Genomic DNA, 14,749 nt, shown 5'->3' on the forward strand with positions numbered 1-14,749 from the left:
CTGGTAGAGGCCATGCCAGGCCCTTTTCTTTGAGCACCCTCAGAAGGGTGGTCCCAGGGGCTCCTGGGCTGGCCCTTCTTAAGGTCTGGAGGGGACTGTGAGTGGAACAAGCCAGATGTCACAGAGAAGAAGCATTGAAAGGGATATTTAAAGGAATAAAGGCTTTGCAAAAGATACCTGCCAGCTGCTTTTCCCCCCACGCTCCAGGAAGGGCTTTCTCCTGGAGCCCTGGAGCCCTCCTGGTCATACTGCAAAGGCAGACGCTTGCCTGGCTGAGGTCCAGCGATGGGCCACTTGTTTTCTAGGCCACCAAAGACTGGGGCTTGCTGTGACTTGGTCAGACCGCTTGGCCTATTATAACCAAAAACAGACCATCTGCCTTCCCTCCTATACCGGTTTTCCAAATTTTGGGGGCCTTCTCCTCATGCTTCTCAGTTCTAGGATAAGAGACTCCAAGTGCTAGAGGGAGGCCCCGTGGCCCAGGGAACTTGGCATTTCCAAAGGGTGCTTACACAGTTTTCTTTGGCCGTTCTGTGGTGTTTGGGTACCTAGCTTGGGGCCCGGCACCTGATCACCCCGGATTTTAAGCTCTGCAGAGGCCTATGGAGGGAATTTCCCAAACAAGCGGAGCATGAGTGTCGCTTCATTGGGGGTGGCAGACCCAGGTGTGGGGGTCCTTGGAGAGGTCCCAGCCAGGGAACCCTGCTCCCAGCCTGTTTCTTTCTTCCAGGCAGGACTAGCCTCCCCTGAGAACTCGGAGCAGCTCATCATTGCCTTGGAGCCGGAGGCGGCCTCCATCTACTGCCGGAAGCTGCGACTGTACCAGATGATTGAACTGAGCAAGGCCGCGGTCAATGGGTACAGCTCCAGTGACACAGTAGGAGCTGGGTTTGCACAGGGTACCTCTGCTCTCTCTCTCCCCCTCCCTGCTCTCTCCCCTCCTGCCCCCTGCATGTCTCTCAGCCTCTGATTATTTAAAGGCACTTTGTGCTGCAATGAAGAATCCAGATACTCCCGGAGAGGTTGGTTCTAAGGACCTCTGGGCTCAGACCCCCTACCTGGCCCCTCCAAGGACTCCCATAAACTCAGCAGTGGGTACCCTAGTTCATACCCCACCCACGTGCCTTAAGAGGGGGCAGGCACTTCTCTCCAAAAACCTGAGGGGGCCTGAGAGCAGTTCTTGGCTTTGCATTTTACTAAGCTCTTAATCTTTCTTGTCTGTTAACTGATTCTTAATCTAATCCCATTTGCCTGTTATTAATTCTTCCATTAAGACTGTTGGTTTATTACTGACTCACTCATTAGGGCCGCTTCATGTGTGATGAGCTCATTATGTGTCTTAGTCATAAACCTGGCAAGAGTTTAAACTACAGATGAGAAGGGCTGACTTTTCCTGGCTTGGATGATGTTCATGTAGCCGTGGGAAGTGGCACCTACCGGGGGAGGGACACCCAGGATGGGGATTTCCGGGACATTTTTCTCATGTCTCATGTTTACCTGTATGCAAGTTGGTTACAATCTTGGTCTCTAGAACTGTTTTCCCCAGTATCCAGGGCTCTGTGGGTCTGTCTAGGGCCACGCAGTTTGCAGACACCCTCTGTTAGGGTCAACTCCACCAATGTGAGTGAGCTTGGAAGCTAATCAGTGCTGTGGAGGTGGCGCTGTGCACAGCAGCTCTGGGCTCTGTCCCCAGTGAGGGCCTCCAGGGCAGAAAGCCACCCACCTCCCATGCCCACCCCCACCCTGCCCCGGAGGGCCCACGCTGAGGACAGAGAGAGAAATGACTAGCGAGAACTGTCGTGGGTTATTCCCCCCACAGCCTTGTCCCCAAGTTTTACTTGGTCCCCATACCCGAGGCCCCGGGGCCCAGGCTCACCCTTACCGGGCACACATTGCTGGTACTGGGCCGTCTCCTCCGCGCCTCTCCTTCTCAGGCCACCGCTCTGTGCTTTCAACCCAAGACCGCAGAGTCTGAACCTCAGCCACAGGACAGGCACAAAGTTCACTTGTCACCGGGCTGCCTCCAGGGTTATGTGTTAGCACCCCAGATCCGATTCACTCCGGAATTGATGGAAACAGGATTCCCTTGAAATCTGAGGGCTTGATTTGCCTTTTTCTAGCCATGCTGGGCCTCCCCAGCGCGTGCTGAGCAAGGCTAGCCCTACTACTTAACAATCAAATGCACTGATGTTTTCAATACTTGGAATGACATTGATTTAAATTTCCATCTTCACTGTTTTCATTGAAAAAAAAGAGGAATGACTGGGCTTTACATCTTACATGCTGGCTCTTACTCGGTTGTTCATAAAGAGAAATTCGTAAGAATGAGCTAATTCTAGTGTCGCTCTTCTTACAGCTTCCTAAGTATGACACAGAGCGGGAAACTGGTTTTGAATGTTTGTCTTCCCCGAGAGCTCAGTTTTTGGTCTCCTTTTCTTCCACATGTCTTGTCTACCCCCACACTGCTACGTGCCTTGTTCTGTGCCCTCGTGGACTTTGCTGTTGTCTCATGAGCTCAGAGGGGCTTTAGGGATTTTTAAATCTTCAAACTGTAGGCCAGCACCCCTCAGGGGCAGGGGTTCTATCTCAGCCTTGCTTTGCAGTTGGAACCTCAGTCCCAGAAGGAGAGGGTGCTATCTGGGGATGCCTGGCAGAGCACTTAATCGGGAGTGCCCGGGATGGCGTTGATGCCCCGAGACACCCCCCACCCCCCAGGTCACCCCCTGCCCCTGAAGCTCCTTCATGATGGACGCCCAGTGGGCCCCATGGAGGAGAACGCAGCTGGCGTCTTCCCCTAACTCCACACTGTTTGCTGTCGATATTTTCTTTTTTATGCCAAAAGGATTTAATGAGATCAGTAAAGGATACATTTTTCACACTGTTGGGCTTAATTTGCCTGAAAAGTGGGATAATTTTTTGAGAGCTCAGAACATGTTTTATTAGCTTCACTTGGCCATGTTTTTATGAACGCCATTTTGTTAGTCATCTAGATTGTTTCAGAAAACCAAATGCCCACTACAGGATCTGTAATATAAATTCGTCTAGAGCTGATGCTGGGAACAGGAGGGAAGCCCTGAGTTTGGGGTTCCCTCCTAGGCCTGCAGGCACTTTGTAATTGGGGGACGGCCTCTCCACCATAACCCAGGGCAGAGGAACTTAGAGCACCCAGAGACAGTGTTGTTTTGCAAACACTGCTCCTTGCTGAAAAAAGCTAAAGGGTTAAGAGTCCTTTATTGGATAAACAGCAAGAGATGGATTTGGAGGGCAATTCAAAGTTAGCAGCACCCACTTAGGGACTAAACTTGGTGGGTAGCCAGGTTGTGGGATGGGTGGACAGGCCTTTACCCATAGAATCAGTGGTTGCTTCAAATCGGGCATGGTAGTGATCATTTGTTGGGTACCAGGTCTGACACTTGGTGTTTTACCTTCATTATCACCTACTGTGAGCCAAGTGTCATACGGGGTGCTGAAGACAAATGAGAGTCCCTTCTCTGCCTGTGAGAAACCAAGTATCGCCAAGTATATTGCCAAGTAGTATTATCCCCATTGAATGGATGAGGAAATTGAGGCCCTGAAGGATTAAGTGATTTGCCCAAGTTTCCACCTTGGCTGTGCCCTACTGCTTCCCAGGTAGCCTCTCAGAGCAACTTCCCCATTTCTTAACATTCACATTCTGCTTTTTCAGACTTCACTGTAAATTGTTAAATCCCTGAGAGTACGAGGGTCCGTGGTCGGAGTTAATTTCAGGCTGCAAGACAGTATGGGAACAGCAAGTTCCTTAACCTCCCTGACTTGGTTTCCTCATCTTAAACTTAGGACCGTGTCCGCCTCACAGGGGTATGAAATACCCCACCGTGGGCACCACAGCGCGGGTGACACACAGTGTTCAGGAAAAGGGTGGGTTTGGAGCTGCCACCTTGTGGCTGAAGTGCCACCTTGTGGCTGAAGATCATATTGGCTTCAACAAGGTCAGGTAATGGCTCCTATCCAGTTTATCCAGGATCCAGATTGGGAAAACATACTCCACATTCCTTGTATCAAAGTCCCTTGATGTGAAATTATTTAACTAAGCACACTGAAGGCTGCTTGGCAGCCAGCTTCCTCCCTGGGACAGCAAAGCCAGGAAACTGGCCGCTTTTATTAACCCATTCCCCCCAAAATGTCGCTGGTGGAAGGGACTCTCATCCCGGTGAACTTTTTTTCAGCAGGGCCCAGGCCAAAGCTGCCACGCAGATGAATAGATGGAGGCCGGTGGAAACAGCTTCTTGCTCTGGAAGAGCCGGCTTTGTAATTCCTGATGTTGTATTTGTATTTATGTAATCATTTTGATTGTGTTTCACTAAATGTTCTGTTCCTAAATTTCCTCATGCCGTCACTTCCGCTGACTTCAGATGACTGCCCGCTTTTTCATGCTTTCTCACCCGTCGTCATTTTCTTTCTGTCGGCCACTAGCTAAGGAACACATACGGCGTAATCGGCAGAGTCGGACCTTTTTGGTGGAGAATGTCATAGGAGAGATCTGGTCCGAGCTGGAGGAAGGTAGTGTCCTTGAATGTCCTTTTGCCCTTGCCGGATTATTTTTTTGTCTATGTGTGGCTGGCAAAAATGCATTTCTATCTGTTCCTTTTGCACGTTTGGAAAACGTTCAAAATCACTTGGTTTTAAAGACCGCTCACCCTGGGAGAGCTCTCTTTGGAGCTGTAATTTTGCATGTTATAAAACCATACAGACTCTTCAGAAGAAAGGTAGGGATTGGAACTCACCAGTTCCAGAGTACGTCTTCTGTTAAACAGCAGGTCATTTTACGGCGCTTTGAACTTGGCAAGAAGTTGTTGGACGTGCCGGGTAGGCAGCAGCGTGTGACATGAATGCTTTAGTTTGAAAGATTCACGCATCTGTGTTCTTTATCATTCATGCTACCCGTCGCTCCTGGCAGACATGAGTAACTCTCTTTAGTCATGAGCAACTCTCTGTGCTGCTCATTAACACAATCATTGTACTAACGAGAAGTGTGGGTGGCGCTTCGCTGGGTATAGCGAGTTCATACCCACCAGCTTGTTTCAGGACAGGTAGACAAGTGGTTTATGTAACGGATGGCTGTTTTTATACCAGGTGACAAGTATGTGGTAGTGGACAGTGGCGGTGGCACCGTAGACCTGACAGTCCATCAGATACGGTTACCGGAGGGACACCTCAAAGAACTGTATAAAGCAACAGGTGAGCCCCTGCATGGCTGATGTTCCCCTACCTGAGCCGTTTCACTTACTTCTGATTTCTCTCAGCATTTCATTCTCTCCATGCCATAAGCATGTGGGATTATAGGTGGGAGAAGGGACTGAGGCCTATTTGAAATTTGAAAACGCAACGCAGTTAAGTGTTCTTTAAAATACAAACCGCTGTAACTTGGGTTTTGGCATAATAAGTGAGCCTGTTTCAGATCCTGGCCAAGGGAGTCTGCTTTTGAAAGTACTGGAAGGATGTGACTGAAACCTGAAGCCACCTATGATATAGTGCTTTCTAGGGACGTCCCAGGACACCTGGTCTTGGATCCAGCTCTCCAAACCAGAGAACAGGGTCTGTTGCTTGGTGGGGGTGGGGTTCATGAGTCTTAGGATTTCTTGGGTGAGAATACCATGACGTTCCTAGTTAGTTAATGTACTGATTTTATTTAAATGTAATTGATCTTACACAGATTCTTGACGAGTGCTTTCTGTACGAAATAAGTTTCTCCACGAGGAATGAGAAGACCCTAAGTAAAATCACAGCTGTGGTCTACTTGCTCAGGGAGGGTCCAAGTTTGTGCTTTGTGTTTCAGAGAAGTGCACAGGGCAAGCTGTTTCTCAGACTTTGGATTCAGTTTCTCATGGTTTTTAAACATGGTGGGCGCCCATTTTGTTCACCCAGGTGGACCCTATGGATCCCTAGGAGTAGATTATGAATTTGAAAAACTTCTGTGTAAAATATTCGGAGAGGATTTTATCGAACAATTCAAAATCAAGCGTCCCGCGGCCTGGGTTGACTTAATGATTGCGTTTGAGTCTCGCAAAAGGGCAGCCGCCCCGGATCGAACTAACCCACTGAACATCACCCTACCCTTCTCCTTCATCGACTACTACAAGAAGTTCCGCGGGCACAGTGTGGAGCACGCCCTGAGGAAGAGCAAGTGAGTCGGCCTCTGGCTCAGGACTCTGGGCTGTGGAGTAGAGAGAAACTGCTCCGCAGTGTCTGGTTGCCCTGAAGTGCACTTGTTATAGCAAAGACAGGACAAATGCTTGGTGTTTCCTTCTGTGTATAAGCTTGTTTTGTTTAAAAAATCACTGATTTCATAGCATCCTTCAAAGTGACAAATGAATTTTTTTTCTTTTTTCTTTCTTTTTTTGTGGGGGCACGAGGGGAGTATCGTTAAGAATTCATGGATTATAAAAAGCACTTTGGGTGTATTTTAAACCATGGCATTATATCCTTCATGATGCTCAAATTGTCCCATGTTGGTTGTATGGCTCCTGAGTCCTGTGGACTTGGCCTTTCGTCTCGAATGGCCTTAGCTTACTGGTCAGTGAAGATGCCCCTGCCGCATCTTGCACATTGCCTGCCCCGATCGTCAGTCACCCGTTTCTCTCAGAAGCCCTGGTTCCTTTTAGTGGGACACAAAGTCGATTTGACTCTAGGTCTTCATGTCCTTGGAGCAGGATCTTAACTGGCCTCTCACTGGTGGACGTGCTCTCAGCCCCAGGTCCCCCGACAGGGCACCTGCTTCAAGTTGAATCCCAAGCCCTGCCTACACAGTTCTGGGGCCTGCCAGCTCTTCTACTGTGGAGACTGGCCACAGCCAGCCATTGGGTCACTCCACACCGAACCACCTTGTCCTTTGGCCTAAGCCATGGGAAGAATTTCTGGTCTGGGAGTCCTGGCAGCATGTGATTCTGGGAGGCAGGTGGTATGTGCTTTGCCTCAGGGACAAACATGCCATTGAGTGGGCCGTTTTGGACTTAAGAACAAGTGGGGTACACACTGCAGTCAGAAAGTTTACAAAGTGTTTTTGCAGAGATGGTATTCAACCTGATCTTCACAACAACCCCTATGAAGGAGGTAAGGCAAGTGGTATTGTCCTTGATTTGCAGAGAAGCCCAGGGCTCAGAGAGACCAGGCCAACTTGCCTAAAGCCCAATAGCTACTAAGTGGTAGAGGCCAGACTGGAGCCCAGCCACCAAACTCCCTATCCAGTGTTCTCTCTCCCCGATGCTGCTGCTTTGGGCATATTGCTACTTTGACAGAGACCGTGAGTGGCACTGGTAGGATCAGGCTTCTCACTGCTGTGGGATAGGTGTCCACAGGGCTGAAGTAGACACACCTGAGCACACAGGCCTGTAGTCTAACGTGGCAGCATGGTAGACACATCGTATAAGCCTTTAATGGCCTCGAATCCAGCTACTATCGGGTCAAACGGTGGCCATCCAAAAGAGAGAGAAAGAGGTCCCTTTATCTCCTTGTCTTTTGCACTAGATGTTGGCTTCCAGGGGAAGAGTGGCCACAGCAAAAGGCAAAGAAAAACAGAAGAGGCTATGTCTTAGCTCTTGAGCTTCTAAGGGTCCAGGTCCTGGCGAGTTGGGGTATTTCCAAGGACTTGAAAGCCCTTTCTGCCCCTTAGGTATGACAGCTGTTCTGCCAGGGCTCAGGTCTTTGTGTCTCTGTCTGTGGGTATTGTTTATATACTCACCACTCGTCTCTTCCTGTACCATACCCCACAGTGTGGATTTTGTGAAGTGGTCCTCACAGGGGATGCTGCGGATGAGCCCAGATGCCATGAATGCCCTTTTTAAGCCGACCATCGACAGCATCATTGAGCATCTCCGTAAGTGTCTGCCAGGGCTCGGCCACTCATGGGGGCAGAGCCAAGCATGGGGACTGACTTTTCCAGCATCACGGACCGTGCATGTGAAGTCAGGTTGGCAGGGGGCCAGGACCAGGAGTCACAGGCCAGGGCCCTGGCAGAGTGGCAGCACTGAGGATGTACAGGGGAGTTGCTGGCGCAGGCTCCTGAAAGCAGCCGATGGCCAGTCCTCACCTGGGCTCCCCTTTTGGCTTCACAAGTCAGTGAGTGAGCCGGGAGCTCTGCAGCAATATTACCCTTGAGTGACAGGCCCTCGGCAATGGATAGTCTTCACTTTATCAGGACAAATTAGGAACCACAGCCCTTGCTGGGGAGAACTGTTGTGTGAACCAAAGAAATCTCCCAACAAAAGGGGAAACAGAATCTGCCCATGCGACTGTCTGCTGCCTCAGTGGTCCTCACTCAGGGACACACAGTAGACTCACCGGGGACCTTTTTCAGTATCCAGGCACCCACCTCCCACCCCTCACCTAAGAAATCACAGCCCCTAGTGGTGGGATGGGATTTTTATGAAAACCAAAGGATAATGTTTCTAACAGCCTGCCTTGACTTACTTAACAGAACCACAGTGGTGAGTGTTAGGAGTATTCTTTAATGCAGAACAAATTACTACTTAAAATGATCACCATCTATCTGTGAAAATGGGTTTCTACTTAGCAATAGCTTTGTTTTTTATTCCTGAGCATATTGGTGTGCGAACCCCCTTTCTTTAAAAGGCCAGCTACACAAAAATTCTGTTCAACTCAGCCTGTCCTCCAGTGGGCCCAGGGCGTTTTGTCCATTTCCCACATTTTCAGGCCACCCGCCCCCCTTGGCTGCTGGCTTCGGTGACAGGACGTTGTCCCTCTCTCCTCCCTTCCAGGGGACCTGTTTCAGAAGCCCGAGGTGTCCGCCGTCAAGTTCCTGTTCCTGGTGGGCGGCTTTGCGGAGGCGCCCCTCCTACAGCAGGCGGTGCAGGCTGCCTTTGGCGACAAGTGCCGCATCATCATCCCTCAGGACGTGGGCCTCACCATCCTCAAGGGCGCCGTCCTCTTCGGCCTGGACCCCGCCGTCATCAAGGTGCGCAGGTCCCCGCTCACCTACGGGGTCGGGGTGTTGAACCGCTACGTGGAGGGCAAGCATCCGCCCGAGAAGTTGCTGGTGAAGGATGGCACTCGCTGGTGCACCGATGTCTTTGACAAGTTCATCTCTGCCGACCAGTCTGTGGCCCTGGGGGAGCTGGTCAAGCGCAGCTACACCCCAGCCAAGCCCTCTCAGCTGGTCATTGTCATCAACATCTACAGCTCTGAGCGCGACAATGTGAGCTTCATCACTGACCCTGGGGTGAAGAAGTGCGGCACGCTCCGCCTGGATCTCACGGGGACCAGCGGCGCCTCTGTGCCCGCCCGGAGGGAGATTCAGACCCTCATGCAGTTCGGGGACACCGAGATCAAGGCTACGGCCGTTGACATAGCCACCTCGAGGAGTGTCAAGGTTGGGATCGACTTCTTAAATTACTAAGCGGACTTCCCTGCCGCCTGCCCCCGTGGCTCAGCTCACCTGCATCCGCTGACCTCAACCCTGACTGTCCTTCCCCCGCCCTTGACCCTGCCATGGCTCACCTGAATTTCAGCAGGGAAGATAGACCAGGGCTAGAATTCAGGAGTTTTGAGGGAGCACTGGAGTCAGAAAAACTGTCGGGAAATGAAGATTGAGGTTTGGGAATAAGAAATTCAAGGATTTTAAAAGAGCAGCTGGCTTTCCTAGGTCCAAGTGGTGAAACACCCACCCAGCAAGGGAATCTACATTTCCATAGTGATGGAACGCGCTCTGAACACATCTCCGTCAAGTAGAACTTAAGATGCCCGATGGCTGTCCTTCTACATTCACAATATCTTTGAGCCAGGAGGAAATTCTTCATCTCTTTGAGGCTTTTCTTTTTACATGTTTTTGGATGGCAGTCAATATAAAATGCCAGCCATCTGCAGTTAATTTCTTTTCCTCGTCATGTGATTAAAAGTGGAGCGTTAGTGGGAACTTGGAGCGTTTTTAGCTGGTGGGAGAAGACTGCCTACACTGAGTACTATTTTAGGTTGTCATGATTTAAATTCCAAATAGGTTCAGTGAATAACTGTAGCCTTGGCTAATCCTCTAAGGTTTGTGTGAGTGGGAGGGCTGCCATCTCAGTTTATCGGGAGGTAAAAACTCTCTTTGATGGAAATGGATATTAAAGAACTACCGATATATCCGAAATCATATGCTGTATAATTTTTGACATCAGAATGCCAAACCCTAATTTCTGAGTTCATCAGTAGTTCTGGTTAACCTTAGTAGGAACTGTGTGTGAGAAAATGAGGTTGCAGTTTGCCTTCTTTACATCACCAAGCCCAGGAGTCTGGAACGGCCCCTCACCTTGAAAAACATGCATGTTTTAAATGAACTCCTCCTCCCTGCTCACCCTCGTCCCCTTACAAGTTTCGGCCATTTAGTCCCACATTTTGAAGGGAAAACATTGGTGATCCATGGTCAGAGAAGCTGTTCTATAAAATGTTTCCTTAAAGCTTTCAGTTTTTAAAGCCTGTCCAAAAGGAATTCGTAGCTCTCTACTTGGTAAATTAAGCCAGATTTTCAAGGCAGATCTGTGGCTCGCCCACAGGAGGGCACTTGCTAAGACAGGTCCTGGATCCTGTCTGTTTTACCAACTGAAGTCAAGTCTTGGAGAAGAGGACCAGAATCTGCAATTTGTAGTAAACACCACAGGTGACCGTGGTTCAGCTGAAAGTGCTAGTTGAGGTTTTCTCTGAAGCTGAAAGCAGATCAGAGCTTGCGGCCTCTGGTCCTCCCGTTGATAAGGGAGCCGGTTTACATGAAGAACGACGGTCGCACACTCACCCTCTTGTGAGTGGGGCTGGGGCCCCACCTGGCTCGGGGATGGCACTTTAAACCCTCACAGGAAAGCCACCGTAAGAAAAGGACTGAGTGAGGAACGACCTGGTTGGGTCTGTGTTCTCTCCTTCCTTCCGCACTTGCAAAGCCAGTTTTCTCCAACATACCGGAAACAACTGAGGAGAAAGAATCAAGAATCTGACTTTAGCCCGTCTGATCTGTTCAAAGCTGTCTTTTCCACCTGCTGGAGTTCATTCCAATTTTAAACCACTGGAGGTCTGCGTAATGAACGAAGGGAGGATGAGTGAACTAACTTCGAGTGCAAGTTGGATTCACAAACCCCATTGTCACAGCCAATGTGCAGATTTTAAATAGCATTTCCAGTTTCGTTCTAACATGTCTGCTATTTCACCTCGCCTGCTGCCGAATTACCTACTGGAATGTGAAACACAACAACCTACAGAATTAGAGGACACTGGTCACATAACTTAGTCACAGGATTTCTCATCCAGGCACAAAGGTGTGTTTGTTAGGGTTCTCTTGCTGCCTGCTCTGCTTCAAAGCTACACATTCTGGGTCTTTCTTTGGTGTTGCCAGCCATACTCTCTCTACTAATAAGACTTCTCAATTTAGTTATAATATAATTTTATGTACATACAATATTAGAATATTGTACAGAATCTTTATTTCTACAATGTGCTTTTCTTGTTAAAAAAAAAAAAGGAAAATGCTCTTTGAATTTTGTTGGTGACATAGCTGCCTTTAATTTTCCACGGTTTCATTTCTTAATTGTGCTTACTAATCGATGTGTACCGATTCTAAGCCATGGACTATATATGCAAGACTGAGCAATAGACAGAGGTGCCTAAGGTCAGAATACTCTGAACACATAGACCGCCTGGATCAGTGGCTTCATCAGACCTTTCTACACACACATCCTTCCCAAATGTTCACAGTTTATATTTAAAGGAGCATAATAATGTATCGATTCTCCTGTCCAGTTTTTGAGAGCTGAATGTCCTGGTTCTGTAAGCATTGTGATTGTGCAGAAAAACCTACAAAAACTCTTTGCATCCCTGCAAGGTTGTCAGCCTTTCCTTGTGGGCAAAGCGGTCACTCTGAGGGCAAAGTGTGGTCCACCGTGTGTGATGCTTTCAGTATACCAGGGTCAAAGGTGGGAATCAGATGGTGCACAGACCCAGCTTTTCTATTGGGTTAGGTGTAAGTGTGGGTAGTAAAAGTCAAGTTCTTCTTTTGGGGCTAATGTAAGGCCTTTCCCACCTTGCATTAAGAATGTCTCCTTGTCTACTATTTTTCTTAAAATGTGCTGGTTGAAATCTGTACTGTTGGCAAACAGATGAGGGGGGGCGGTGATAATTTTACTGGACTTCTAGCCCCAGAGATACAGCCCTAATAGTCGAACTCCTTTAAAAGAGATTTTGATGGATCCCCCAAATCCATCCCTCCTCTTCCCCCCCCCACCCCCCCACTATGGAAATATTCTAGAATAAGAGCACTGGATGAGTACACTTGGACACATTTTCAAATCTTAGAAAGTTTCTAAAAGGCCTGTTGTCTTGACACATTATTCAGTTGTCCCCAGCTTATTATCTGATGTTCATGTTTCTTGGAAGCAGAACTGTCAAAGGATTTCCTATGTAACTGCCCTTTCTGTGCACGGCAGGCATTAATAAATGCAGAATGCCGGCTCAGTTACAGACAGTCAAGAGATGGGAAAGAGGAGGAGACAGAAGCATTTGTGTAGAGTGACGGCTAACACGAGTCCAGATTATAGATCCCACCCTACCCCTAGAACGTTATTTAGATCAAGTTTAGCTTTTAGAGTCCAAGTCTGGTTAATTGCCAGGGTGGCAAAGAATCGCATGCACCAATATAAACAGGAGTCAAAATGCATTATTAGTTGATGATCGAACTTCACGTTGTAGAGATTAAATAGCTGTGATTAAGCTGCATATTTATGCTGGGAAATGGCTGAAATGGATGAGTAGTATAAAAGTTCTTGGCCACAATGTCACACCTCTCATCTGCTTGGAATATGGAACTATATTCTAAAATGGGTCTTGTTCACGACAAGATAAATTCAGACTTCACAGAACTTTGCAGCAGTTCACAATTTGACAAGATTGTATCTGCAAATTCTGTCTTCACAGATGTCTAATAAAGTAAAACTCTGGATCTCATGTGGCCCAGATAGTTTTTTTTTTTCCACTCTGAATTTGTAAATGGAATTTTAGGTACTGGCATATCATTACCGACCTCCCCCTCCTCCCCATCTCAGGTGGAGATAGATTTTTCAGGCCCTTTCCTAGGTGTTGCAAGCTTCAGGAACTTTCATTCCAACAAGACCAGCCCCTTTGTTCTTTCAGAAGGAAAGTTTCATTAATGTTCTTGAGCCCCCTTTCCCTGGAAGCTGGATGCAGGTGGTCTAGCCAAAGGGAAGGCAGCTAAGCCTGGTGGGCCACTGACAACTCCATTGCACCCAAATGAAGGTCATTTTTTTTAAAAAAAAGCACAAGGCCTGGGACTGGCGCCTTGCCCTGGCATCTTAGCAGGCACACTAAGCTGGCTGACTTTATGTCTGGGTCACCCTCTAGAGTTGGCTCTAGAAGCTTCCAGATAGCGTGAGGGGGGTCCTGGGACCCTGAGGGAGGTGTAAATGGACTCTTCCTAAGTGGGTGGCTACATCGGCCTTCATCTGGAGTTCATTTCTGAGGAGGGCTGAGGTAGGGAATGCTGGGAGGTGCAGTAAACAAACAGCTGTCAGGCCTTCTCTCCTTCTCTGTGCAGGGAGTGGCTGGGACTAAGTCTGTAAAGGCCACGCATTCCCTCTGGTTTCCATCCAATGAGAAGGCAGCTCAGGACCCCCTTGGACCCCATAAGATGACGCTGGTTATAAAAGAGTATGGCTCCAGTTCCCGGTATCACTTCCTTCATTTTGGTGCATTGCCGTTTTCTGCCCTGTTACCTGTCCGGGCCATCTGTAAATCCGCCTTAATAAGAGACGGAGGGCTGGGGCCCGGAGTGGGAGGCCAAGGGAAGCACCTGTATCTGCCTCCAATGCTCGCCCAGGCCGCTGCCACCACCCCGCCGGTCACTGACTTTTGGCCCCCGCCTGGGGACGAGGGAGGCAGGCCCGTTCTCGCCCACCCTCTTCCTCCCAGCAGGGCTTCCGGTCCCCAACCCAGGCCGCCCCAGCGTCGTCACTAAAAGGCGGCTTTGACCCTAGATCCCTTCGCATTCCCTCCTCCCAATTCCAAAACGTAAGAGGGCCCCAGCTGGGGGAGACCATGAATGGAGAACAGCTTTAGAAACCAAGTATTTGTTGGGCGACTCTTGGGACGCGGGGGTAAGCCCCACCACATGCACTCGTGTTCGCCTGCTCCCTGGTCGCGGGCCTCGGCTCAGGGAGGGGCGGCGGGATGCTGAGGGAGGGGGAGGGGCGGGCTGACGGAGCCGCCCCCGCCCCCCTCCCGGCGGGGTGAGCGCACAAAGGCGCGGAGGCGGGGAGGCCCGGCCAGAGCAAGGCGCCCCGCTGGGCAGCGGTCCTGGCGGGCTCAGGTGAGCGACTGGGGAGAGGGTGGAGGTGCAGGGGGTGGAGGGCCGCATTCCCGCTCCTGCAGGTCCCGGCTCACCTCGTCTCCACGTCCCTCCTTCCCGCCTCCTCCGGGAGGGCCTCGGGGCGGAGTCCTCAGCTGCTCCGCCCCCATCATCTGCGTCGGGCACCGACCCCTCCTGAACCGCTTATTTTTGGCAACAAAAACCTGCCGCTCAGAGTTTAGAGGCGGTGGGTTCCTCCCTCCTTGGACGCAACAACCCTCAAACAAGTTATTTAACCTGTCTAAAGGCGTTAAACCTCTCTAAGGGCGTTATTTAACGCCCTTTCCCCCCTCATCTGTAAAATGGGGACTCCAGTAGGAACTAAGCCTTAGGATGGTTGCCAGGATTTAGTAAGAATGCACTCCCACATTCAGC

At 49.7% G+C, this 14,749-nt stretch overlaps 1 protein-coding gene across 8 annotated transcripts in view; it reads left to right on the forward strand.

Moving 5' to 3' along the window:
- The window catches only part of HSPA12A (heat shock protein family A (Hsp70) member 12A), a 139,132-nt gene extending 126,176 nt beyond the window's left edge, over positions 1 to 12,956 (forward strand). For 5 of the 8 annotated variants that reach the window (XM_081074988.1, XM_081074994.1, XM_081074987.1 and 2 more), the window contains 6 exons: positions 731 to 899; positions 4,453 to 4,539; positions 5,113 to 5,217; positions 5,905 to 6,163; positions 7,749 to 7,852; positions 8,754 to 12,956. In XM_081074988.1, coding sequence (XP_080931114.1) covers positions 731 to 899; positions 4,453 to 4,539; positions 5,113 to 5,217; positions 5,905 to 6,163; positions 7,749 to 7,852; positions 8,754 to 9,391 — 1,362 coding nt within the window. In that variant the 3' untranslated portion in view covers positions 9,392 to 12,956. The remainder of the gene's footprint in view (positions 1 to 730; positions 900 to 4,452; positions 4,540 to 5,112; positions 5,218 to 5,904; positions 6,164 to 7,748; positions 7,853 to 8,753) is intronic. The other 3 variants (XM_081074992.1, XM_081074991.1, XM_081074993.1) reach the window with 1 other exon arrangement.
- Positions 12,957 to 14,749: the final 1,793 nt, after the last annotated feature.

The sequence above is a fragment of the Rhinolophus hipposideros genome, assembly GCF_964194185.1.
Source record: "Rhinolophus hipposideros genome assembly, chromosome: 15".
NCBI classification, from domain to species: domain Eukaryota; kingdom Metazoa; phylum Chordata; class Mammalia; order Chiroptera; family Rhinolophidae; genus Rhinolophus; species Rhinolophus hipposideros.